This window comes from Petaurus breviceps, unplaced genomic scaffold (assembly GCF_028583685.1).
Source record: "Petaurus breviceps papuanus isolate PSGF00001 unplaced genomic scaffold, PetGlider_PUasm1.0 174, whole genome shotgun sequence".
Taxonomy (NCBI): domain Eukaryota; kingdom Metazoa; phylum Chordata; class Mammalia; order Diprotodontia; family Petauridae; genus Petaurus; species Petaurus breviceps.
In genome coordinates this window covers 3175997-3203712 of record NW_027185761.1, presented here as the reverse complement: position 1 = coordinate 3203712, position 27716 = coordinate 3175997, and the positions used below count along the sequence as shown (strand labels likewise).

General features: G+C 39.3%; 2 protein-coding genes across 4 annotated transcripts in view; one reads left to right on the top strand and one right to left on the bottom strand.

The window, feature by feature from the left end:
• GRB10 (growth factor receptor bound protein 10) overlaps positions 1-27716 on the top strand; it is a 282686-nt gene that overhangs the window by 2477 nt on the left and 252493 nt on the right. The gene's annotated exons all lie outside the window — the stretch shown is intronic.
• Positions 10040-10456, bottom strand: LOC138158370 (large ribosomal subunit protein eL43-like). The gene has a single exon (XM_069084514.1). The coding sequence runs from the start codon at positions 10396-10398 to the stop codon at positions 10120-10122; it is 279 nt and encodes a 92-aa protein (XP_068940615.1). The 5' UTR covers positions 10399-10456; the 3' UTR covers positions 10040-10119.

The window sequence follows — 27716 nt, the reverse complement described above, 5'->3', positions numbered from 1 at the left end:
AAAAAAAAATCCATCTCTGGCAAAAGTATGCTTGCAAATAAACGTGCTTTATACCCTTCCCCCACCCCTTTCTCTTTATTGCTGTTTTAAAACTGCCTGAAACTTAGGGACTGAAAATGCTGATTCAGCAGTTGAGAGCTCCACTTTATGTCTACAGTGGTACTATTTAAAATGTTTTGATTTGTTGTACTAGGAACATATGTTGTTAGTATGGCAACAAAACTCTGAGCCTGACATTGCCATGTAAGGGCTTTTTTTTCTTTTCATCCTTCATTTGAGTAAAGTCACCCTCTCACCTTCCAAATGAGAAAAATAAGGGAGTTTTGCATCTGGTAAGAAGTAGTGGAAATTGTGGCCAGGGAAAATGGTTTAAAAAAATCCTTCTTAAAGGGAACTGCTTTTCTTTTCTTTTTTTTTTTTTAGTAGTAATTAAGAGTAAGCCTCTAAAAGCAAACTTAAATCTTTCCAGCAGTGATTCTAGAAGGCTAGTTTTTTTTTCTCCCCTGTTTAAAAAAAAAAAAACCTGGGGGCTTATTGGACTTGATGTCCCAGTTGTACTTTGAGTACTTGAAAGAGAAGGGTAACCAGGCTAATCCCAGGATTAAAGGGGGTGAATTATAAGGACAGGTTGAGAGAGAGAGGGGGAGAAAAAAGCCCCTAGCAAACTAAACATAGGAAGATGAGTAATACAGAATAGGGAAACAAAATCTCTCCGAAACACCAAATTACAGAGAGTCAGAATATAGTGAGGCATGATGATAGAACTAAATCATTTAGAAGTTGGAAGAAGGAGGCCACAATTTTTTTAAAAACTGGAGACCAACAGGGAGACTTCTTACTGATGCTGAAGCAGGCCTTGAATATTTACAACCTATAGAAACCATATCCTGACTTGAACAAAGAAGTCTATTGTACTTTCCCCTTCATCTTAGACCTGTAAAATTCTTAGTTTGCATAACTGATAAAGTGTATTTGCTGATTTCAAAGTTGGCATAATTAAAGAACAGCCCACTTCCTGTATATTCTGTCCAACTCTAGCTGCAGGGGGAAAAAGAGAGTGCTTGGGAGAATACATTTTAGTTTGTTTTGGAGGCTGTTTAAGTTGCCAGTTTGCTAGGAACCCTCCATCTGTCTGCAGAAAACTTGGGCTCTATTTTCATGCCCCCTTAGAATGAAGTTTGCATACTTGCATGCCTGTCTGGGTACTCTTCATGTTCAGTGAATAATCCAGGAGATCTATTTTTCAGCCTGTTAGATGCAATCTCATCTTCTTATGAGAAGTAAATATTTGCATCATTCCTTCAAGTAATCAGCATTAAGTTCAGATGTTTATTTAAATCAACTTCCCTGACAAGTATACTGAGATTACATTTTTAAAAATTTCTTACAACTCCACTCTTGGCCTTTCCTGTATCACAGAGTGGCATGTAAGAAACTCAGATGGTAAACACAATTTCTTTTTTATAACTGGAGCTAAAAAAATTAGCCTCCGAGAGGCTTAATGGACAAAGGAGCTGTGCAGTGAGACCCTTTTGACAAGATTTTTGCATAATTTATTGGCTGGTGGTGCAATATTTAACACTTGGTACTTTGAGCCTAACCCTGCATGTTAATAGGCTTATACCAGAAGTGAGTGAACTGCCCTTGATTCACTGAAGCATTTACTTATTTGTCTTTAAGTTGAAAGCCTTGGTTAGTGTCCAGTCTGACTTAAACCTAATAGCTGATTTTACTTGTGAAACATTTCTGAACTAAACACATAAAATAACTCAAATCATTGGATTTTCTAAAGTTTTATTTCTTTGAGCACATTGCATATTTCAGTCACAGTGACATGCTGGGTAGAAGGCCTGCCATTAAACCTACTTATAGGGAGGAGGGGAGCCAAACTTCCTCTCCATTATTATTGGGTGAAGTCATAAGAATGGCTGGTTTGAAAATGGCACTTTTCTCTCTGTCTCTCAGTCTCTCTCCACCATCTCTTGCTCTCTCTCTCTCACCCTTCTCTTTCTCTTCTCTCTCATCTCTCTCTCTCTCTCTCTGTGTCTCCCTCTTGGTGTTTAGTCACAAATTGAAAGAGGGAAGTATGTAGTTTATGAGGACTTTAACTTATATGTGCCATATAATGCTGCTTTCCCCTTTTTTCTGCTTCCTTGGAATGTATTAAGAGTTTAAACATAATATGCCCCTATTAATCAGTTTAGTGCTGTTCATGAAAGGGAGGAAAATTGAGATGGAAACTCTCTCCTTGTCCCTGAGTGGCAATCTTAAGCCCCTCTTGTTTAAGGAAAATTGTATTAGTTTGTTGAAACAGAAGACAGACTGCCCCAATTTTAAAAGTGTTTACATTTGTATAGGGATGAGGAAAGTGGACCATAAATAAAATCTAGCCATCTTTTTACAGCAGCAACCTTTTGGGGATGGGTACTTTGACTTCTTAACCTCATAAGATAGAGCTGAACTTAGTTATTTTGTTATTGGGCCACTTTGACACCAAAGGGAAACAGTTAGATCATTTAAAATTTTACAGATGCAAGCCTCTATTTTTCTCTATTGGAAGGTACCTAAGTGACCCGACTCAAGTGCAGTGTAGGGGGAAAAAAATCCCTTTCGTGACTGGGTCAGACCCAGGGTTTTGCTGTTATTCTAACAACATAGTATGTAGAACCCATTTGTAATAAGGTTCATTTCTTGTACAGAAATGACTTGTCTAATGCACCGAGGGTGAAATGTCCCCTGGAACATAATTACACCCAGTAATTGCCTTTGGGGTGTATCCATTAATCCATTATCATGCCTCACACCAACATTATGACGTTATGACTTATGAGGGTACTTCCATCAGTAGTTATTCTGGGCACCTTTCACTGTTATGATGGCCCTCGGGGTGGAAGTAGGGGTGTAGACAACTGGCTGGAACATGAATGTGCAATACTTAGAATTAGCTTGTGAACATAAATACAACATAAATTCCTAAAAGGCTGTTGTATTTTATTTGAAGAATTCTGTCTTCCATTGTTCTTCTGCTGTGTTCAGGGACCTGATGTAGTTAGTCTTCTGGATGCAGCATTGACTAGATGAAAAGGCAAGCAGTGTTGCTTTTGTTTTCAAACAGATTTGAGCAAAACCTGTTTCTTATACAGAGTGTATCCCGTTTAATCTACTCTGAAAAGCCCATCTAAAACTATATGCGGTTTTTTTTTATTCGCCAAAAAATGTCTCAGTAAAAGCTCTGTTACTTTTAAAATTCTCTGCTCTTCTAATGGAATCCTGTTTGTTACCAAACCTTTGAGTTTCTGTGTTGGCCTTAAAGTTTTGGTGTTGCCTTAGGATAACTGTTGTCTCATAACCTTAGCAGCCAATGAGATATAATTGCCTCCCCCCATACTTATATGCCCCCTCCAGCCCCACCCTTATGGTCATGTTTGACTTAGCTCATTGTTCCCCATGCCTTCTTTTCCTGAAACAGGAAACATTCCTATCTAAAACATAGAGAGAAACTAGAATCATAGATCCTAGAACTAGAAGGGCCACCAGAAGCCATATAGTACAAATCCTTCATTTAATAGATGAGGAAATTAGGTGATTTGTCCCAGGACGAAGTGGGTAGTAGTAAGCATCAGAGACAGAATTTGAACCCAGGCCTTCTGATTCCCAAGCTGGTGTTCTGTCTTCTGTTCCAAACTAAACATCCCCCACAACCAACATATCTAACATTTTAGAGAATTCTCCTGGGGAAGGATGCTTTTTGTTTTAGCCGTGTGGCAATATCTTTTTTTTTTTTTCCCATAATTCAATCAATAAGTTTGTGGATTTTTAGTGCTCCTTATGATTTGATCCAATGATATTACCTGGAAGGCTTTCTGCCAGTTTCAAAGTAGTATAAACAGGCCAACTTGTTTATCTGAGTAATTGGACAAAAATATAAGAGTGATCTTCATTTTTGACTGATGATATTACACTGTATTGCTCCAAAGTGTCCTCTTTGAGATGACCCCTTTGGGAAGATTCAGAGTCTCTGTGCTTTTCTTGTCTACCCCTTGAATAGGGCACATTATCTCTGATTTGTTCCGATACCTCAGAAATACTTTTGATTGGCTTGAATTTTCTCTTGTGATTTATAAACTGGAAAGCCACACCCCCATCCCTTTTTACATGCACTTTCAACAACAACACTCCTTTGGATGTATAAAATATAAATTCTGGCATATTTGGCCTCAGATCCAGGAAGATCTTGTTTTTAAATGCTAATGACTGGGCCACCTTGGGTATGTCACTTAAAATCTCAGTGTTCTAAGCCACTGTCTTCTAGTGGAAGAAAAGGTGCCTACCTATTATTGCCTACAACAATAAAATTACAGGAACTTGAATTCCTGTCTTGATATTTGTTTAACATTTGTTGCATTATTTTGTAGGCAGACTTATGCTGTATTTCAGTTTTTCAGATTTTAGGATGGAGAGATTTGGAATTGTATCCATTGGTCGTCTCTTTAATATGGACTATGTGCATTTAATCTAAGCACTTGGCAGTTTAAGATGTTCCTTTTATTCTCTTAAACGTTCAAAGGCATCATATGTTTCCCTCCCTTTCCCCCCACGCCTTTAAATGTTAATGTATCATCCATGGATCTTCACTCTCTGCCACTGTAGATCTCAGCCTCTTCATGGCATAAAGTATAAATTCATACTAGCTAGCTTTTACATAGCACTCTGAGGTTTGCCCAGAACCCTATACATGTTCTCTCTTTTGATCCTCATAACAAAGCTATAGGGTAGGTACTCTTATTATCCCCGTTTTACAGATGGGAAAGCTGAGCCTGAAAAGAGGTTAAGTAGCCCTTGTCCACAATGACACTGTTAGTGCCTTGAGGCAATATTTGAACTCTGGTATTAAAAATAATAATTGGAGTCAGCTAGATGGCTCGGTGAATAGAGCCATGAGCCTGGAGTTAGGAAGACCTGAGTTAAAATTAGACCGAAGACACTTATTTGCTGTGTGACTCTGGGCAAGTCATTTAACCTCTGTTTGCCTTAATCTACTACAGAAGGAAATTGCAAACCCCTCCATTTTCCTTGACAAGAAAGCTCCATGGACAGTATTGGTGTGCTCTGGAACATGGTATCATGGAGAGTTGAGAATGCTTGAACAGCAACAATAATAATTAATAATAAATAGCTAACATTTATGTAATGCTTAGTTTGTACCAGACACTATGCTGAACATTTTATAATTATTATCTCATTCGATCCTTATAACAACTCTGGCAGGTATGGTTATTATCCCAATTTTATAGCTGGGGATATTGAAGCAGACAGAGGTTAAGTGACTGGCCCAGGGTCACACAGCTAGTAAGGATCTGAGGTGGAATTTGAACTCAGGTTTTTTTGACTCTAGGTCTGGTACTTTCCCCATTGTATACCCCCAGGTTCATCGCTCTTTCCATTTTGACCCCCTGACTGCTTTTGGGACAGTGAACCATTCCATGTGGAAAAAGAGTTGAGTTGTTGCTGGTTAAACCTTGGTCGCTCATTTCAGATGTCTGCCTTTCTTTTCTCTTTCTACACTTTTTTCTCTTTGTAAGAAAAGGACATTATCTAAATCACGTTCAGAACCTGGGTTTCTACCCAGGGATTTGGATTTCTTGTGGCTTCCCTGGTGCTACTGCTCTATGCTTCTATCTGATAAGAGTTGACAGTCAAGATGGAATGATATTAATACTGTGAAAATCTCAGCAGACAAAACTCCAGGTTGGCCTGGGGAGAGATGGAAGAAAAGCTGTGGAAGACGAAGTAACTGAGGAGGAGGAAGTAGCTGGAGCCATAGAAGTATGGTCTCTGGTACCTCTTGCAGGTGGGCCAGGACTTGGACAGGGTCAGATAAACAGTTTAAGCAGCATGTAGGGTCTTTTGGAAGAGTCCAATTTTCACTGCTATAAAATGAGGGGGCTGAACTAGGTAAACCTCATGATCTTTATTCTATACCATTTGGGTTTTTGTATTCATTTTTGATTTGTTTTATTGTATAATCATTTTGCATGAAAAAACATTTCAGTTCAGCACTGCCCTAAACAAGAATAGAATCCCTCCAGGAAGGATTGGTTCCTGTGTTTGATCTTTACTGTCCTTTTGGAAAGTGAAGTCACTTACTCTTGTCTTATCTGACAGTTTTTTTCATATTCTCTCATGACTGGGAAAAGCTTGAGGTTCCCTTTGGTGGTGAACTACCTTTCTGGGACTAGGGGTACAAGTGGGATTCTAGCTAAATGTCTGGGTTGAAATCAAGAACAGGTGAACCATGGGAATCTCTGTGCCCTACATACATCTGGCTCTGGGGCATCTCTCTGAAAATGGGGCCTAGGCAACCTATAGGCCTTGAATCCTATGGAAAAGAGGTTAATGTAATACCTGTTTCAAAAGCCTTTCCAACAAAGGGTATTGTTACTGTTGCTTTGTCTTTATAAGCCAATTGGAATGTTTAGGATTTGGCTATTGGGGCTGTCAATTTTTGAGAAAACCGAGAAAAGTTAATTTGGAGGATTTGGGAGAAACTGAGGAGATGACAGAAAGAGGATAGGGGAAAACATTTTTCTTGGAGAATTGTTTTAACTATTATTTGATGAAGAAACAGAAAGATAATTTTATGAGGAGTGAATCTAGAGAGAAAGAATGGAATGGTTTGAGAAAAGTGAAAGGAGCTATTCCTGTCACTTGTAGAAAAAAGCTAGAGGTGGCAGAGAGAAGATTCCGATGTTATTTTTCTCTTTGAAATTATTGTAACTTTACCTTTGGAAGAGACTTAATTTATTATCCTGATCCCAGTGAAATATAGTTTTGAGGCAGTTTACAGAAGTCATCTGCTGTTATATACGTTTGTAGTAAATGAATGATTATTTTCGCCATTAAAACCCTATACATAATTATCTGTGTATTATTATGGATATCATTGTTAAGTAAGTTACACATTCAGTAACTTTAATATTTAATCTTGGAAAATTTAGAGATTTAATATATGTAGAGATGAATACTATGATAAAGGCCATTTTTCTAGTTTATTAACTAAATATAATATATGATGAACTAGAGATGTTGGCTCTGAAAGTAGGAATTTTATTAATTAAGAAACATCTAACCACATTTGTGTATTACTCTAGAACAGGGGTGGGGAACCTGTGGCCTCAAGGCCCTTGGGTGCAGCCTTAAGGCTTAGTCCAAGTTTTACAGAACAAATTCTTTTATTAAGGGGATTTTTTCTGTGAAGTTTGGATTCAGTCAAAGGGCTGCAGCTTGAAGACCTAAGGGCCACATGTTGGCCTCAAGGCCACAGGTTCCTCACCCTTTCTCTAGAACCTAAGGATGATGAGATTAAATTATAGGAACAGGTTGACAGGTGACCCACAGTCCTAGTGACTATAGTTAGTCTTGTCTATAACTTGTTCAATTAGATTTTCTCCTCTTGGCAGTTTTTTGGTGACCTTGAAGACTACTTTATGGGGAAAAAAATGTGGGTCTAGCAATAGCATTCTGATCATCATCTACTTTTCTATTTCTTCAGAACCTACCCATTTTCCTTGAGGTCCTTGACCATAGGACAAGTCCAAATCTGAATCCAGGGGGTTCTCTCAGCCCTCAGCTATGAGGTGTCGAAAACCATTCAAATTCTTCATAGATTCAGACAGCAAATGCTTCTTTTTGTTTATGTTAGCTGTAGGACTGTATTGTGTAACCATTTAAAGCTCTTTGTTTATTTAATATTATGTAATGACTATAACTTTACCCAGATAAACCAATGACTAGGGCTCTGATAAGTATTAGACTTTATCTGATTGGTGGGCATTGTTGGGAGAGAAGGGGGTTGGGGCAGGGAAGTAAAAATCCTGCCCTGGCATGAGTACCAGGGAAGAAAAATCTTGTATGGCAAGATAATCATTAAACTATTTTGTGCCAAAATGTCATGTGTCATGAAATGTTCATCTTCAGTTTTGTGAGGGCTTATTTTAAAGAATGCAATGTGATAGTTACATAGAACACTACACCTACAGTCTGAAGGCCTGGGTTCAAGTCTGGCAGTATTTTTGGTTAGCTGTGTAAACATGAGCAACTTAAATTCTCTTCTGAGCTGCAGATTCCTACTGTGAAATTAAAAAAAAAAAAGCATTGTACTTGGATGGCTTTTAAGGCCTCTTCCAGCTTTAAATACAGTGCTTTGCAAAAATCTTACTAAAGATTTAAGCTTTAATAGCTTGACCCGAACTAGAATTTTTGAAACACCCTATAGGTTATCTTGTTTGCTCCCAGGCCCAAGAGAGAAAAGGAATTTGTAGAAAATACTTTAGATAATTTTAAAGCTTAATGGAAACATTTAAAATATAGTAAAAATTTAAATAATAATTATCCTCGCTATAATGGACTTGATTTCCATTTCCTTTTAATTGATGCAAACCAGAGACAACAAATCGGACTTATCACTAATTTTGAGGTTGCTTTCATGAATTTCTAGTTCAATTCCTTTCTGAGAGAGCTAAACACATTTTCTGTATACAAACACTGAGGATATCTTTGCCTTCACCCTTCAGAAAAACAAATAATCAAATCACCTGTTTTACAAGTTTATTGTTCCTTTGATCAACTGCCATTTGTCTAGTCAATTGCAGGAATTCCTGCCAGCATTTTGATATAGACTTGTCTGAGACAGCCAGACACACAGGTAGCTATTGTCTGGGAAAACAGTCATCTGCATTACTAGGCAGCATCTTAAGAGAGCCGGAATGAATTAAAGGCTTTGTGTGCATTTTTTTCCCCCTTAAACTACTGAAATATAGTGAAACGATGAGGGCAATTTTGTACATAATGGAGGCAGCAAAAACAAAACAAAAATAAAACAAAAAAAAAAACACACATGCAAACCTGAGGTTAAGCCTGGATAGAGTTAGGTAAGAGTGTGTACAGTGAATGAATCTCCCGTCTTGAGGCTACAGTCCCAGTAATTTTCAATTTAGACTCCCTTGAATGTTGTTATTATTTCCTATTCCTTTCACCCTATGGGCTCCCTCATCCCCCTCACCTGCAGAGTCTTGTACCTTGTTTGAGCATCTCTTAGGTTTCCTACTGCTTTCTTAGGAATCAGTAGTGTGTTTCTTTTAGGGGGAGAAAAGATGGGTTGGGGAAAGAATGCTGTGTTTGAAGTGGGAGATCTGGGTTCAGATCATGACTGTACTATTTGATACCTCTGTGACCTTGGGCAAGTCAACTCACTTGAACTTTCTAAGCCTCAGTTTTCTCTGCCACAAAATGAAGGAGGTGGTCTGTGTAGTTAGAATGACCAAGAAGCTTGGCACTAGAGAAGAGTTGAGAAAATAGACCTCCTCCCCTTCTTTGCAGAGGTGGAATATAGCATATATTGTTAGATTTAATATTTGGTTGGTTTTGTTAAGTTGCTTCCCCTTCCTTCTCCCCTCCCCCCTTTTTCTAGTTGTTAACAAAGAACGGCTTTGGGGGTAGAAGGGGGGAGGAATATATTTGAAAATAAAAGTGATATAAAAACAAAATATAATAAAAATTTAAATAAAGGAGCTTAATTATATATGATCTCTCAAGTTCCTTTCCAGATTGATATCCTGTGTTTCCTTGAGTTTTTTTTTTATTTCTTTCCCCTTCCTCTTTGACAACCTTCCATGCAACCCCACCCACTACTGTTCATTTGCCAGGTTTCTGAAGTTGTACCATTGTTGCAAATATTTGACTGTTTTCCTCTTTGTTAGTAAAAGTGGCAAATAGTTAACCCTGTGTTTAACTTTTTTCCTTCCTCCCTCCCTCCCTTCCTTCCTTCCTTCCTTCCTTCCTTCCTTCCTTCCTTCCTTCCCTTTTTTAAAAAACAAAACATAACCAATAGACTGATTTTTCAGCTCTGGAGAAATAGCTGAAAAGAAAGAGAATGTGACATACATTGGGAGAAGTCCTGGTAATATTTATTGAGTATTTTGGCAATATCAGATTTGGTTCTTATAACCCAGGGACATTTCTTTGGTCCCAGAGCCTCCTGTTTTTTTATTTTTTTTATTTTTATTCAATAAATTAACCCATTTATTGTTGGACTATGGGCTACAGATATTTGATAAGATTTTACTGGTCTTTCAATTCCTTCAGTCTTCTGATGGCAGATTTGACTGTGACTGCAGAGGTGGTATTGTAGGTCCATGCACCACCAGCTGCTGTTTTCATACAGGATCCACAGTGCCAGATACCCACAGCCCGTCTCTTCATTTTGGTCTTGCCACAAAAGGAGCAGGTATACTTGGCATGCTGGCTAATTTCAATTTTCTTCACCATTTTCCTGAGGGATGCACCATAACATGTTCCATATTTACCAATAATTCCGACCTTTTTGGTACATTTAGCCATGTTATCGGCGCTGGGGCTGGAGCTGGGAGAGGAAAGAAGCCCTCCTGTTTTTTAATAAAGTAAAATGTTCAGGAATCAATCTGAAAATTCTGATGAGAACCACTTGTTTAAATAAGATTAAACACATTCAGATGAAGTAAATGAGTTAGCTACTTTTCAAATGGATTAAATCATTTGATATTTATTGATAAATGTGTTTTAAGCAAAGGCAAGTAGAGAACATAGTGTGAAAGAATGAGAAGACCTTGACACGGGAGACTTGATTTTTGCTCATGATCAGGAACCAATTAACCCTGTGATCTGGAGGAAGTCACTTAATGTAACCCTTCTGGGCCTTAGCTTTCCCATATGTAAAATGAGGAGTTGTATAAAATGATCAGTAAGGTTTCTTCCCTTCCAGTATTCTGTAATTCATATACAGTGTCCCCAAAATCTTAGTGTAGTTTTAAGATTTAATAACTTCAGGAATATAAATGCTACAAACTTGTAAAAAAAATCATTTGAAAGCTTAAGTATTTAAATCTCTTTAATGCTTAGTTTTGTGAATTTTGAATAATAAATTTTTAATTTTAACAAGACAAGTGAGTCACTGTGTCATACATTTCATGGGCAACAATTACTGGATGACTCTCGCTCCATTGGATTAATAAAGGATCCTCTTGCTTGGCCACTTTAGCCACCTTGGTCACCTGATCTATCTCTGATAGACTTTTTCTTGGGGCATCATGTCACCAAAGTTATATATGCATCAAATCCTCATCTGAAGAATGGTAAGGCCAGGCTTACAAATACAGTCCTTTCAATCCCTGAATTGGTGATAGTAAATAGGTGATGAAAATTTTTATAAAGTTAGAAAAGCTAATAAACATACTAATATTTAAAAAATTATTAACCTTTCAGTTTTTAAAAATGATTGTAGCATTTGTATTTCTGAAGTTACTAATATTTAAGCACTAAGACTTTTGGGGATGCCATGTATATTTGAGACTAAAGTAGGTTTTGAATTGGATTTATTAACTGTCATTCACATATTTAGCAGACAATTTGATAGAAGGATATATTTGTTAAGACAGTAGTTGCAGCTGGAAGACCTGAGTCCAAACTGTTTCTTATTTCTTTGACTCATGGGCAAACTATTTCATCTTAGAACTTCTGATTCCTCATCTATAAGTAAGAATAATAATAATATGAGTATTATCTATTTCATCAAGTAGTTGTAAAGAAAGCACTTTTTTAGGCTGAGAAATGCTCTGAAAAGGTGGACTGCTGTGAATTATTATTTCCTAATAATAATGTGCTGAAGAAATGACCTTCTAGCCAGAGAGGACCTGGGTTCTAGTCCTGCCTCTGACTAGTGCTTCCTGACCTTGGGCAAGTCATTCAGTGTGGAAGTAAGGGCTCTAGGCAACCTCCTGAATACTGAAAATTGTAGAACATTGGTAAAGGGAGCTGCTTAACCAGTTCTCCCCCATACCAAGGAAATACCCCACTTGGTACAAAATTCAAAAGACATGAGGATGGAGGAGGATGTTGTAGGAAGAAAGTAATGAAACATCGCCAGTGCTTTCTGCTCTATGAATTCTAGACATGCTTGAAAGACTTTGGTTGACCCTTGGAACAGTTTTCTACTGAACCTCTTAATGCTTGTGGTGTCTTCTCTTCATGTGGTCCTCTGGTCCTTTTGCTGGAAGAGAGCTCACTGTCCCCAAGAGCACAGAGCTCGGCCAGAGTATTTTAATTGGATACCAAATCATTTGGCTCCTTGAATTGGATTATTGTGGGGAAAAAAAGCCAAGGTGGGAATCCTGGGTGGGTAAATTAGATCTGCTCAGTGCCATACCTGTACACAATACTAACACATTTTAGAGGTGGAGAAGGCCTTAGAGATTACCATAGAACAACCTTTTAATTCTGCAGATGAGGAAACTGAGACTTTGAAAACATGTAGAAGGGTTGAGTTCTCCAAGGTCTGACCATGACTCTCCTCAGAGACCCCTTCACTTAGTAAACTTCAGTGATCCCTGAGGATCATCCTATTCGAAGTTGTTTGTTGAGCATTTAAAGCTTTTCACCACCAGACCCCTTCTTCCCTTGGCAGCTTTCACATATGTTACTCCCCTTGGCTCTTTCTGATTCATCCAGACTAACCTCCTTGTTGCTTCTTGTGCATGACCCTCCATCGCAGATGCATTATTTTATGCTTGCAATATTCTCCTTCCTCCCCTTCCTCTCTAACTTAGTAGCTCTGGCTTTCTTCAGGAGTCAGCTAAAATACCCCCTTCTGCATGAGACCTTTCCCAGTTAACCTAGCTGTTAGATTACCTACCGTCTACTCTATGTGTGTCTCACGTGTAAAAATTGACACGTACGTTGTCTCCCCCCTTAGAATGTATCCTTGTTGAGAGTTTTGCGTTTCTTTGTACCCGCAGAGTTCAGTACGGTGCCTGAGCCATACCTAGTTATCTCTTCCTGCTTATTGATGGATTGGAACCAGAGTCTCTGACTCCAGACATTAATCATCACATTGCAGCCTTCATCTTACTTGGTCTGAACAGGACAGAAAGCAAGCAGTGTTCTATATGGGGTTGGATTTGGAATCCAAGAACCTACTTTCAAATCATTTTGGGCAGGTCTCTAAACTCTGAGCTTCAGATCTTCATCTATGAGGGTATTGATTATATGATGACCACGAGGGTTCCTTCCAGCTCTGAATCTGTGATTTTAAATCCATCACCACTACTAGGAAAAAATATAAAATCAAAGCTAGGCTCATCATTTACTCATGAGGTAATCCCTTAATAAATCCTTTTAATAAAAGGATTTGTTCTATGAAGTTTGGATTCAGTCAAAGGGCTGCACTTGAGGACCTAGAGGGCCACATGTGACTTAAGGTATACTTTATGTGGGGGGGAAAAAAAGCAGCCTAAGGATTATTGGGCATTCATTTTTTCCACATCAGCTACTTTTCTATAGAAAGGGGATTATGATAAAAGAAGAGCATTGAGGCCAAAGAAGAACCCATTGTTTCATAACTAGAATTTGAGTGCCATCATTGTAGATTAGAATTTATTAAGTTGCCTGACTGGTTGCCTTGGATCAGATCTAATTCATGGAATTTCTGTAACTGTAGAGTGAGAAACTCGCTATTTAGTGTCTCATAGGAGTTTCAGTTGCAAGTTGCTGCTGTGGAATTGGACCTCTGTGCTCTGTCTTTGAACACTTAGTGGATTTGGGTAAGATTTTGCATAATTGTCTGAGAAGGCCAGTTTTTTTTTTTTCCAGCTTCCTGATTGATCCTCACTTAAATAGGTAGTTACACAGAAACAAAGGGCAATATGATGGATTGTTGTTTTGTGAAATGATAGGCTTCTTCAGTTTGAAGGAAATTGCCTAGTTCAGTTCCCTACTCAATACAGGAATCACAATATAGAATCTTAGAAGCCACTGACTATGAGAACAAGAAGGGCCCTATAGATAATGATACCCAATATCCTTTCCCCTTCCCATTTTACAGATGGAGAAACTGAGGCCTATAGAAGTAAAGCGACTAGGCTAAAGAGCCTTGACAAGAACTCGGGCTTCCTGGCTTTTATAGGTGAAAGAATATTGTCCTGCTCCTGGTCCTTGATATATGGTCTTCCAGCCTCTGTTTGAACACTTCCAGAGATGAGCGCATACAAGGCAGTACATTTCATTCTTGAGCAAGCACTATTTTCATAAAGTTCTTTAATATTGAGTTCATACCAGTGTCTTTTTCACTTTTACTTTGAGGCTTTGGGAAACCCCTTGAATTCTGATTGAATCTTCTGACTTGATGAGACATTTGTCTGAGACCTGTAAGCCTTTCATTATCCTAGGCCCAAATCTCTATTACTCTTAACCTAGCCTAGCCCTCCATTGTCCAGCTACTTCCTACCCTTGATCCATCTGTACCCAAATCTGTTACCCTTAAACTAGCCTAGCCCTCTGTCTGTCATCTCCAGGTAGCCTTCAGCTGTTTCCCACCTTTAATCCCATTACTGGAGTCTGACCTCAGTTCCATCAAAGATCCTCCTTAGACTTCTCAAGACCCTCCCCAAACTCCTCCTCTAGACCACCCCTAAATTCTCCCACAGTCTTTCTGTATTTAAGATCCATCTTGCCTCCATGACAGGGCTGAGAATTCAATCTAGGGCAGACTCACTCTCTCAGATTATTCTGGCCCACTTGTCCAATATAAGCATCACAGATACTTAGGCTCCTTAAGAGTCTACCTATTCTGGCAAATCTTTAATAAACTTTGCTTTACTTTGAGTAGACTTGAGTCGAATTCATTCGGCAGGAGCTGCCAGCATGTGGATATTTTGGGGTTTCAAGCACCCCTAAACTGTAAGCCTCAACGAAAATAGAGAAAAATTTTTATTCTTCACACGTTATGTTGCAACCTAATAGCCCTTCAGACTGTCAAATATAACTATTATCTTTTTTCTTGGATCTTTTCTCTGAGTTTAAAATGTCCAATCCTGCCCACTGCCCTTCATTAAAACCCTCTATTTGGTTTTTAAAGCTCTGCACAGCCTGGCCCCTTCCTGCCTTTCTGCTCTCGCTCCACTCACACCCCTCCACACTTACTTTCCAGTTCTGCTACATAGATCTTCTTACTGTTCCCCAAACCCCCACACTCCTATTGTCTTTGTACTTTTTCCCTGGCTGCCCCCCATGCCTGGAATGTTCTCCCTTCTCATGCCTACCTCCTGGCTTCCCTGGTTTCCTCCAGTACTCTGACTCGTCTCACCTTTGGCTGGAGGCGTTTCTGGTGCTTCCCACTGATAGTGCTTTTCCTCTGAGATGACTTCCCATTTTCACCATCTGTATCTTGTATGTTAAATACTTGTTTGCATGTTGTCTTTCCTTATTAGAATGGGGACTCCTTCAGGGCTAGGACAGAGACTTTTGCTTTTCTCTGGATCTCTGACACTGAATACAGTGCCTGCCTGTAGGAGATGCTTATTTAATAAAGATGCTTGTTGACTGCCTCAGTTCTAGACTACTTTTTTTTTTTTTTGGTTTGGTTAATTGGGAAGACAGGATACCCGCACACAAAGGGAACCTATCTAGTTAAAAACAAACATTAAGGTACTTCTCTCTTTAATCTAACCATTGTCCCAAAGCATTTGGGGGTGGAGGGAGGGTCACAATGACACAGAGGACTGATCGCTAGGCTTTAGTCCTTTCTGAGAGAGGGGCCAACCAGCCTGTGCCACAGGTTGTAGGGGGAGGTAGGCCCTCCTAGAAAGGAGCTATAGTGTTGGGATTCTAGGGCTGGTGGCTTGTGGGTGTAGTAACAATACATGGTATCATAAACTAATTTCAAGTGAGATGCAGGTAGGTGAGGTTCAGGGAAGGCTTGGTGGTCTTGGGGGTACTCCCCTTCACCTTCATGTACTAGTTAGAGTAGCTCTGTAACATGCATTATTATGATAAATAGGGCAGGAGACATACAAAGATGTACATAGCAGTGGATTTTCACAGCATCTTATTTAGAAGAGGACTTGGCAGTGTTTCAAAGGGGGATCCTGGCATTTGAAATAGCAATTTCTTTACTCGTCTCCCCTGACGTGAAAGGGTTAGGGAAGGAAAGAGGGTATAAGATCTATTAGGCATTAGGTTCAAATTCTGGCCATGTGACCATGGGCAGGTCATTTAACATCTTAGCTTCTTTTTTTAAATCTCTAAAATAAGAGTTGGAATAGATAATTCCTAATATTCTTTTTAGTTTTAAATCTGTGACTGTGATCTTTTTAGCTAGTTCACCTTTTGTGCTGGCTAGCGGTTAGGTAGTACCATGCACTTTGAGCCTGGGGTCACCATTCCCCATCACTTTTCATATCCAGTGATGTTTTGTGCTACCAGTGGGTGCACGGTACTAGTCTTTTTCAAATAGAACAGGCCTACTTTCTGTTCTTGGTGCACACGGGTCCAACTCCTGCCTTTCCCCAGGCCACCCTCCATCCTTGCAATGTATACTTTTTTCTTTACTTCTGACATCTTAGGAACCCTAGTTCCCGTGAAACCTCTGTCCAGGGGCCACCTACTCCATGAGGAATTTCCTGCTGCCCCTTTAGCTATTTGTGCTTTCTCCTCTCACCCACACCAGCCCCTTCTGGAATTCCTACCTTGGGGTCCATGAAGTCCTGATTGGTGAGTGCTTGTTTCTATGGCTCACTCCCATTGGCCCAGGCCACCCATTATCCATCTTCAAATTATAATCAAATCAGTGCTGTCATTGATACCTAAAAAGGATTTTGTCATTTACTCTCCTTCAGTGCCCCTTGTATTCTCCCTTTTCAGAATGTAAACTCCTTCAGGGCAAGAATTGTCTTTCAGATTTGTATACCTATCACTTAGTACTGTGATTGGCCCCCTGGTTAGCACTTAACATGTTTTTCAAAAATTCATTTCTATCTAAATGTTTCGACACATCTCCCCTTTCTCCCTGCCCCCCTCCCGCCTCCCCCCCAGCCCCTGGTACCTAGTAGGCACAAAATAAATGCTTTTCGATTGTTCCCAAATATTTAGTTGTCCACAGAAATGACTTTTACATTTTGATTAGTTTCTTCCTGGTGCTTTTGGACTACATAGGTTAGTGTGACTAATCACAGATAAAATGAGAGAGTGTTAGAGCTAGAAAGATCAGTTTAGTACAATCTTATTTTACAGATGAGGAAATTGAGGCCCCCTTCCCCACCCATATCACAGAACTTTAAGGGTCCTAGCTGGGTCTAGGACATGGACCTTAGGACTTTTTCTAACATTTCCTCCAGCTTTCCCTGGGTCAGATGCTTTCAGTAAGAACTTGAAGAATAGCAGGCTTACACATCCAGCTATAAACACAGGAATTCCTTATAAACACAGGAATGCTTATTTATGGATGCTTCTCCCTGTCTAGGATGGTGATTTACATATCCCTCTCTTTACATCCATTAGCATTATGAAGAATCATGTGTGTGTGTGTGTGTGTCTGTCTGTGTATGAGGAGATTAATTCCAGGCTGGATAGGGCTCTCTCAGGTCTTCTCTAAAAAGGGACCAGATTTCTCCTTTATTTTCCAAGATTCTTCTTACCCTAAACCAGTGGGTTAAGTGAAAACTAGTTTTGCAATTAACTAGCTGCTTTTCACTTTCTATCAATTAACTGCAGTCTTATTGAGGGGGTGGGTGTGAGGGGAAGAAGGATATCCAGGACCTTGTAATTTGAGTTCTAGTGTCAAAAATTGTCACCTGATGGTGGGGTGGGGAGGGGAGAGGTGGGGCTGGGTTTGTTAAGAGTGCTTGCCTGAGTCCTCTGGACTGAGTGAGGTCCGGCAGAATGTGTGAAAACAAACCTTTTTCGATGCTGTTTTGTTTTTCTGTCTTTCAACTAACTTGAAAATAGAAGTTGGCAAAGTTGTTAGAATGTGTGTCATTCAAACCCCTCCCCCCAATGGAAATTAATAATTACCCCTGGATGTTGGAATGATTTCTGTTTTGACCCATAAAACTGATTGACCAAATATGGCATACTTAACCCTTCCACTCTTTCCCCTCTTCTGTTTCTCTTCATGTTCCATCCCCATCTGTATTTCAAAATAAAACAAGAAAGATTTACCCCCATGTAATTCTGTTGTTTCACTTATCCACCCACACATCCATCCATTTAGGATTCTCTAAGCAGAATGTACTTTCCTTTGACAAGGCAGCTTAAGGGTTAAATTAAAGGAATAAGACGGTTTAATTTGCCACCAGCTTCTTTTATAGTTCTGGGCAAAAGTCAAGGATCAGATGTTGTTACTGGGCATTGAAACTGATGGTGACTTGGCTGCTGTAACAAAAAAAAGTCACTTGATTCATATTTTCTTGAAGAGAAAGAAGACACAGACTTCATTTTGGGTGCTTTAGATACAATGCCAGTAAAACTTGTTAAGAGCTCTGGTAATCTGGAACTAGGGGCTGGGGGAGTGTCCTCCAAGTGTGTTGTGAAAGGAGAGCTGGGCTTTTATTTTGGATAGTGATGAATTGGAAAGTGAACCCCTTTGAGCTTTGTGACCTTAGGCAGGTTACTTAACCTCTGTGACTGTCAGTGTGAGGATTAAATGAGTTTTGTATATGTGGAGGCAGCTAGGGTAGTAAAAAGAGCCCTCAGTTTTGAGTTCTGATCCCAGCTCAACTTCTTTTTTATCTGTGACATTGGGAGTCACTTTTGACAGCTGTAAATTGAATGGATCTGGACTATATAAATCTCTAAGGTCTGACCTCTCCCTTCCTGTTCTTAATTATTATGCCCAGGTAGGTGGCTAGAATACTAGGCCTAGAGTCAGAAAGATTTGAGTTCAAATCCAACCTCAGACACGCACTAGCTGTGTGACCTTGGGCAGGTCACTTAACCCTGTTTGCCTTAGTTTCTTCATCCATAAAATGAGCTGGAGAAGGAAATGGCAAACCACTCCAGTATCTTTGCCAACAAAATCCCAAATGGGGTCAGGAAGACTTTGACTCAGCTGAAAACCAACAAAAGATTTGTAGGCCTCATGTGGTCAGAGGCTGTTTCTTTTCTCTAATACTTAACATACCTGAGAATTATTTATCTGATGCATAATGCTGTTAAGAAGTAAACAAGAAAAAGAACTTTATTCTCCTAAAGCTCATGCAATTCAGCATGTGAAATTGTATAATATTTGAGTTATCCAGAATGTGCCAAGTATGTGAATATCTATGAAGGTCCTGGATATAATAAAACTATAAAAAAAAAACAAAACCAACCCACAGCCCCATAGGATCAGTATGACCAATTCACCAAGTATTTATTGGATCCACGTATGTGATGCTTGATTTTCCATAGGTTCCCAGATTTAGAGCAAGAAGAAACCTTGGGGGTTGAGGCCAGGGAAATTGGGCTTTCCATCTGCTCCTCTCTCAGGATCTGGTTGTACTCTCTTTAGATGCAATTAGGACAAGATCAATTTGGACATTTTTTTTGTATCTACAGCTGAGAAATGCTAGGTGGCCCCATTAGAAAAGAAGGAGGGACCTATCTAGAGATAGGTATAGTAACCAGAGTAGCCACAAGTAGTAGACCCAGAACTAAAAAGTGCGAACAAGGACCATTTTGGGAATGAAGGAAAAAATATCTATTCTGATCACTAGGATACAAATAAAAGCAAGCAGGAGACTGTTTCTGGTCTCATACAAATTCTATTCCAAACGGGAAAGACAATGCTTACTGGAGTGGTGGCCAGAAAAAAGGGGTCTTTTGGAAAAGGCAGTGAGAGAGATCGGAGACATAGGGCAATTGATGAACATGCCCTTATTAGGAAAAGTAGTGTTGTTTGATTACTGTCCTAAGAGCTAGGATCTGAGAACTTTGCAAACCTTAGTGCACCCTGAGGACACTGTGGTAGTGCTTTAGAATGAATATTAATGATAATGCCCCTGAGTTAATCCAGAAAAAGGTAATTTATGTCTGGCATGATCTGTTTTAAAAAGCAGGTTTATATGTAATATCTTTCAGGAAGATTTTTTCATACAAAGGAGTAATTTAAGATTGAAAAACAATTTTAAAATAATTTAAAATGGAAGTGATTCAAAAGCAATTCTTATTTAAAAATTTTTAATTTAAAAATAATTCTTGATATTTTAGCCATATAGAAATACTCACTTGTATGGAATACTTCATTCCCTTATGAAGCTAGATAAGTGGATAAATACTAATTTGGAGTCAAGGGGGATCTAAGTTTGAGCCCTGACTTTGATAACTACAACTTAAATATAAGCTTGGATAAGGCACAGCCTCCCTGGCCTCAGTTTCTTTACCTTTGTAATAAGGGGGTTGAATAGCTCCTAAGGTTTCTTCTTGCTCTAAATCTAGGAACCTATGGAAAATGAAGCTTGTCACATACTAGGATCCAATAAATGCTTGGTGAATCGGTCATACTGACCCTATGGGGCTGTGGGTTTCCTTTTTATATTTTTATATCCAATACCTTCATAGATACCCATATAGTTGGCATATTCTAGATTAACTCAAATATTATGCAGTTTCCAAGGTGAATTGCATATATTAGGGTTTGGATGTAGTAAAATATAATTGAACGAAAACTTATACAGTTCATAATATTAAAGATATTTGTTTTGTGGTTCTTTGTACCTGTAGCTACAGTGGAGTCGATGGCGACTGGATCCCAATATTTTATTTTCACTTAAAATAGAGAAGCTAGACTCTCACATGATGGAGGCTATGGTTGCTATTATTTCTAGTTAGTGAGGAAAATGAGATGTTGGTCCAGATAATGAAGTAAGTGGAAGAGACAGGCAGTGATTTTTGCTTATGAGCCTTTGGAGATCACTATGCTGCTATGAAAGGAGTGGAAATAGATATTGGAAAGGAAGGGTTAGGGATGAAAAGATATAGAATGTTTTGATTATAGAAAAAGGATAGGAAGAAAAAAACTTTACATGAGAGAACAATGGTTTTGTCTACCCAGTTCTCTTATATCCCTGAAGACTGTGCTATCTTCAAAGGAAGATAAAAGCTGGGCCCTTTTAGTCTACCTTTGGAGCTCACATCTCTCTCTCTCTCTCTCTCTCTCTCTCTCTCTCTCTCTCTCTCTCTCTCTCTCTCTCTCTCTGTCTCTGTCTCTGTCTCTCTCTCTGTCTCTCTCTGTCTCTGTCTCTCTCTGTCTCTCTCTGTCTCTCTCTCTCCCTCTCCCTCTCCCTCTCCGTCTCCTTCTCCCCCTCTCCCTCTCCCCCTCTTACACTATAAATTATTCAATGGCCCTGATGGCTCAGTGCTCCCCAGGATTCACTTAGTCTGCCAGGAGGGGCACCAGTCCACTTGGCATTTCCCACAGCCTGGCACACTTCCAGTTAGGTGCCTGCTGGCCTGGGGCCCATCCCTTCATCATACTTGTATACCCAAAATGGTTCCAGATGCCCTGGGACATGGGTTAGAGCTCTCTGGGTAGGTCATATTGGGTTCTGACCTATCAGAGATTCCATACAGATTTTCCCCTACTTCTTTTTGCCCTTTAGACTCAAGGATTCTTAACTTAGAGTCCAGAAACTTGCTTTATAAAATAGTGTGATAATTTCATTTTAGTATCATTCTTTTCCTTTATTTATATTCTTGTATTTTCTTTTATTCATTTAAAGACATTATTCTGAGGGGGTGCCCAGAGGCTTTTTTACTGGGTTGCCAAAGAAATTGATGACACACAAAAAAGTTAAAAACCCTTGCTCTGGGAGAATTAGAACTCCCCAGGGTGGGGAAATCTAAATTAATTTACCTTCTAACCAGGGGACTGACTGGAGCTTGGAGCAAGTCCTTTGGAGTTAGGTGCCCTTTTTCTTTTGCTTCAGAAAAAAGTAGCTATCTGCTTCTTAAGACAAATATTAGCCCTCAGATATTATCCTTCTTTGCCTTTAAATAAGAAGATTCCTCCAGGGGAGAGAGTTGAACTTCTTTCTTCTAGACTTTGCTGAAGGGGAGAAGTTTCCAGGAAGACAGATTAGGGACTTTCTCTTCCTTGACTGATAAGGTTTTGTTGAAGACCCTTTACAAATGGAAAAATCAAGATCCTTTTAAAAGACTAAAATTCCTGTAGTCCAGAAGCAAATCCTGCTATTCCCATCTTCCCAGCCCCATCCCTTTAATTTGGGTTGGATTTTGCTGTCTTGGTAGCATTAATCTGAGGGGTGAGGGAAGCCAATAAAACACTGAAAGCCAGCATAAAAAAGGAAGCCAGTTTGATTTAAGAGTGGGAGAGAGATCTGGAAGGTGTGGACTCATTCTCATTTCCTTATCTTTCCCCTCACCCTTCATCCATCACTATCACCACTCCTTCCCCAGTCCTTGGTACAGCCTTTCCTTTGAGGCCTTTCTTTTTAACTTGCATCCTGTCACTATTTGCTATATCCATTTCTATATATAGTGGTTCTTAAAATAGCTTCTAGCAGGCCTAGCTCTCTCTGAGACAAGCAGATTCTTCTATTCCTCCTGGACCTGGCTCATCTTTTTTTTTCTTTTTTGGAGGGGGGAAGGTAGGGCAATTGGGGTTAAGTGACTTGCTCAAGGTCACACGGCTAGTTTCCGGTGTTAAGTGTCTGAGGCCATGTTTGTACTCGGGTCCTCCTGACTCCAGGGCTGGTGCTCTATTCACTGTGCCACCTAGCTGCCATGCCCTCTGGATCATCTTTGAATCAAAGCACAGGAAAGAAGGAATTTGTTTGACACCTAGTAGGCTCAGTAGTTGCAGGAATGAACTTGGACTTGTCACCACTATACAGTTTTTTTTTTATCTCCTTGATTTTGGAGCAGTCTCTATTTTCAGCCCAGACCAAGGGGAAAAAAAACAAACAGTCAAAACTCTGACTATCTCTTAGTGACAGCAGTTTAGGGCAGATTGCCCCACAGGGTCTTGAGTCACCTGAGGTTGAGGTGACAACTTTTTGTATGAAAACTGGCCAAAGTGGATAAAGGCCTTTCCCACTTCTGACAGATGCCTAGATGTGTCCCTTATTCAAGTGGCAGGAACACAACATGTTAAACCACTTAGAGCAGTATGGGATGGCCAGAGAAAACATGGACGTGAGCCTACAGGGAATACAACTGAGTCACTTTTCAAGGGTGAAAGAGCCACAGGGCATAAAAACCAAACCAAACCTGACCTTAGGATGGAATGCCATTGTTGAGACCCCAAATGCACATATGCTAAAAATGAGGCCTGGGCAGGCCATTGATGTCTTAATTGTTCTAAGCTCAACAGTGATCGAAAGAGCTTATGTTCTGTTATTGGACTTTTTGAAGTAAGAATCCTTTGCAGAAGGAAGAGTTGCACTATAGGAGAGTGATAGAAGACAGGTTCAGCCTATTGCAAGAGCAGAAGAATATTTAGACCCCTAGACTTTCTCCTAGAGCATGGTGAATGGCGAAACTCTTTTAGTGATGTGTAGAGGGCCCTAGGGAACATCAGTGAGCCTACCTCAAGTCCCTGATGTCTAAAAATAGCTAATATAATAGAGTGTTTTAAAGTTTGCATTGGATTCTCCCAACATCTGTATTATGTGCTGTTGAGGATAGATAACTGAGGCAGAGAAAAGTCTGATGATTTGCCCTAGACAGTCAGTGGTTAGGAATTCCAAGTCAGATCTTTCTGACTCCCCAGTCCAACACTCTAGTCTATATGCCGCCTAGTCATCGAAGCACAGAAGATGGGAGCTTTCTATCCAGTTTGGAATATCACTAAATCATAGATTCGTAGATTAAGAGCTTGTCCAGCTCTCCCATTTTACAAAAGAGGAGACTTATGTGTAGGAAGGGTGAGTGACTGGATTCCCAAGGTTACACTGATAATATTAATCAGTAATGGGTTCTGTAGAGCCCATTTACCACCCAGGATAGCACATCCCATTTTTATTTTTATTTTCTTTTGCAGGGGGGAAGGCAGGGCAATTGAGGTTAAGTGACTTGCCCAAGGTCATTTAAGTTTTACCTGCCTGAGGTTGGATTTGAACTCAAGTCCTCCTGACTCCAGTGCCTGTGCACTATTCACTGCTCTTCCTAGCGGCCCCCACATCCCATTTTTAGATAGGTGCAATTATTAGGAAGTTTTCCTTTATATCACCCTTAATTTGCCACTGTGCAACTTTCATTTGTTACTTATATGTTTTCTGGGGCCAAGCATAACAAATCTACCCTTCCTTTCACGTGCTTCACCCCATGGTCTTTTCTGTACACTAAGTATCCTCTTTTCCTTTGGTGCTAGCTAACCCCCCCTCCATCCTGTTCCCAGATGTTTCCTCAGTGACACTGAAGTCTTTCATTACCTTTATCTCACCCTGAATCTCTCTTCTGGCTCTTTGCCCTGTGTGCTTACACTTGTATTTGGTTCTCCCTTGTTCTGACTAGAGAACATCCTTTGACTCATCTATCCTCTCAAGCTATCACCTTTTCCTCTCCTCATTTTAGTGCCAAACTTCTAGAAAGGGTAAGGGTAGGCTATACTAACTGCTTCTGCTTCCTTAGGTAAACCTACTCATTTTTCAGCCCCTTAAAAATCTGGATTCTGCTTCCATTTATTGACTAAAAACTATTCTCTGGGGTCACATCACAAAATCCAAAGCCTTCCTTCCCACTCCAGCCCTATTGTTCCTTAGCTTTATACTCACAACATGGTTAAAATGACATTTCCCCATTTCATCCTGCCCCACTGCAGAAGACTTGGAGATGTGCAATCACATTTTTGGAATTGATTCCATTTTGCCTCATGGTGAAGGGCCTCCTTTTTCCCTATAACATTCATTAACAGTGATTTAGTTTGGTTTTGGTTTCTCCCTCCTGACACACTTTAGTAGACATTATTGTTTTCTGGTAGGACTAGGAAGGAATTGAATTTCTGGCTTTGAACTTGTGTTCCTGAACAGTTTAAAGAATCTTTTATTAACCGACTCTTTTAGGCACCAGTTTAGAAAGAAAAAAACCAACAAATATTTTACTTTGAAGACCAAGTGAGGAAATTTACTTAAAAAAAAAATCAGGTTGATTTCTGGTTGATTTTCCCCCAGGTTTATTTTGGATGTAGGTAAGAATTTTGAATCAAGGCTCAGTTTTCTTCTAAGTGTAAATGAAGTCTTTACATTTTTCACTGGTAGCATTTGGGAGTAAATTTGACAAACGCTTCAATGACAGAGTTTCTTTGAACTTTGAAGCTAAAGGCAACCTTTAGTCTTAATTTCCTGGGAATGTTTTTGAGGATTTCCTTTGTTGTTTTTTTGTGCTTGGCATGTAGAATTCTAGACTCTTAGAGATTGAGTTTTTATAATAATAACTCATTTATGTGAGACGTTACGACAACCAAGTGTTCTGTGTAGCTCATCTCATTAAACCACACAACCTTGTGTAGCAGGTGGTGTGGTATTATTGTAACCATTTGTCAGATGAAAAAACTGAGGATCAAAGAGGTTCATCCCTCTGGCCTCCGAAGCAGGGAGATTCAAGGCTTAAACTGGGGCCTTTTGATTTTGAGCTCAATTACTTTTTTAATTATGCTGTTCTGTCTGTTCTTTCATACAACAAATAGTCACTTTTTTAAAGTAAGGATTTGTGTGAATTACTTCTACTGCAGGTTTTCCTCTTGCTCATCCTATTCTTTTTGAAACTGGACTTTCCCTCCATCCTGTGCATTGTGATCCCCTTCAGTTTAAGACCTGGCATTGCCAGAAATCTTTTCATTTCTGCTCCCCTACACCTAATCTGTTTTGTTTCTATCCCAGTTCTTCCCTCCCATATCCAATCAGTTGCCAAATCTTGCTATTTCATGCTTGTTGACATCTTTTCACATCTGACCCACTCCTTCTCTACTGTTTCCTAGTCTAGGTCTTTAGATGAGGCAGCAGCCTTGGTCTTCCTTGCCTCAGGTCTTTCCCCACCCCAGGCCACGTTCCACAGACCTGACCAGGTGGGCCAATTCCTTTAGTGACTCCTTTTCTCTCACAAAAGCCTCATACAGCTTCTCGACAACTGATATGTCTAGTCCCATTGGCCATATTCTTTTTCTGTACTCCCACGGTCAAACACTATGTACTCCATCCCCCAGTTTATCTAATACCTTTTAGCATTTAAGAAATTTTATTTCTGGCTTTTGTATTTTACTCTAGCCGTTAAGAAGAACTTTCTAAAATGTATTTGTCACATTTGTCTTACCTACTTAAAGTGTGTAAGCTGAGGAAAAAAAAATTAACCCTTAAAATTAACCTCTGAGGTGTGCACCATTACAGTCTCCTAAAATAAATGACCTGGCTTATGTTTTTCCAGCTTTTGTCTGACTTCCTTCTGTATTTATTAGTGTTGTAATTCTCCTTACATTTCCTCTTCTCTGTCTTCTAATGTACCATTTCTCAGATGTAGACACAAAAAAAATGTATAGATCGTCTTGATATAAGTGTATCTAAAGTTAGAGTAACTAGATTATGTGTGAGAGGGATTGAGAGGTCCTGTAAATCAAGTTTAGGAGCTTTGGAGAATTCACAAAAGATTTAATTTTGGCTGCTCCAGATTCCTTTTTTGGTGAGCTAGAGGGCTTACTTCTTATCTACAATTATGTACAACTGAGGTTACCAAATAATTTACCTTCCAAGTCAGTGAGTCCACTTCGCTCAAGATATCTGCAATTTTCCTTGGCATGATAATACTAATTAACTTTTATTTTATAGTGATTTAAATTTTGACTAAGTATTTTAAATAGAATCAGAGCATTTTGAGCTGGAAGTGCCAGATATAGACAGACTAGTAAGTAGTGCCATAGATCTCAGTGGATCTCATGAGGAAACTGAGGTCGGAGTAAAGCAATTTTTTCCTCAGGGTCATATAGTTAATAACTAGTCTAGTGCCTATATTAGCAAGCAGAGCCTAGATTTTTGTTCTAGGACTCTCTCTACTTTATTAAACAATATTTCCTGCCCCATCACTATTATTTTCCTAGTTATCTTTGCCATCAAATCAGAAAGATGAATAAGCCTTTTGTTTTCCAAAACTACCTGAAGCAGATGCCTTGGAAATTGTATGGACTATTTCAGCAACAGGAGCATAAGAAACTCAAAATATTACTTTGTATAGCTAGGTCAAGTTTTCATCTTCCTCTTTTTTTTTTTTAAATTCACATACTGGAAGGAAAATATATATATATGATCTTCGCTATTTTTTGAGTTCTCAAACAATGGATCCATGTAGAGTTAATTAGTTAGAAAAGAATTTCTCCCCATTTGCTAATGAAAGCTGGCTTTATATCACTTCAAGAATCCCATATAAATCCAGGTGCTTAAATGACTTCCAGCAATTCAGTGGAGGGATTTTATTTTTAAAAAAAGACAAAGAACCTTATCAGCAAACACTGATTCAACCCTTAAGTCTTAAAATTTGTTTTAGTTGGCTTTTTGGAAGGATTATAGGCTCATAAATTCAGGGCTGGAAGGGGCTTCAGATCATGTAAAAGATGAGGAAATGAAGGTCCAGACCAATAAAAGAGGCATACAGGTAAAGAAGGGCATGGTTGAGATTTGAGACCAGGTTTAAGTCTTCTTCTATCTACTACCCAGAGGTTATAAACTCAACAATTAAAATTACCTCAATATTGAGATTATTGAAAAGAAACAACAAAGAGCCCGAGATATTCACTGCCTTTGCTTAGGGTAATTCATACTTGGATGTTTTTATTTCTGTGGTCAGTTTTGATTACATTTTTTGACATCTGCTATTCTCAAATTATGATGGGGGTACCTGAGGTTAAATAATCAATGAATGCTCTTTCA

Bases quoted from the DNA above. Each gene is read 5' to 3' on its own strand.
- LOC138158370 (XM_069084514.1), bottom strand. From the start codon at position 10,398: ATGGCTAAATGTACCAAAAAGGTCGGAATTATTGGTAAATATGGAACA.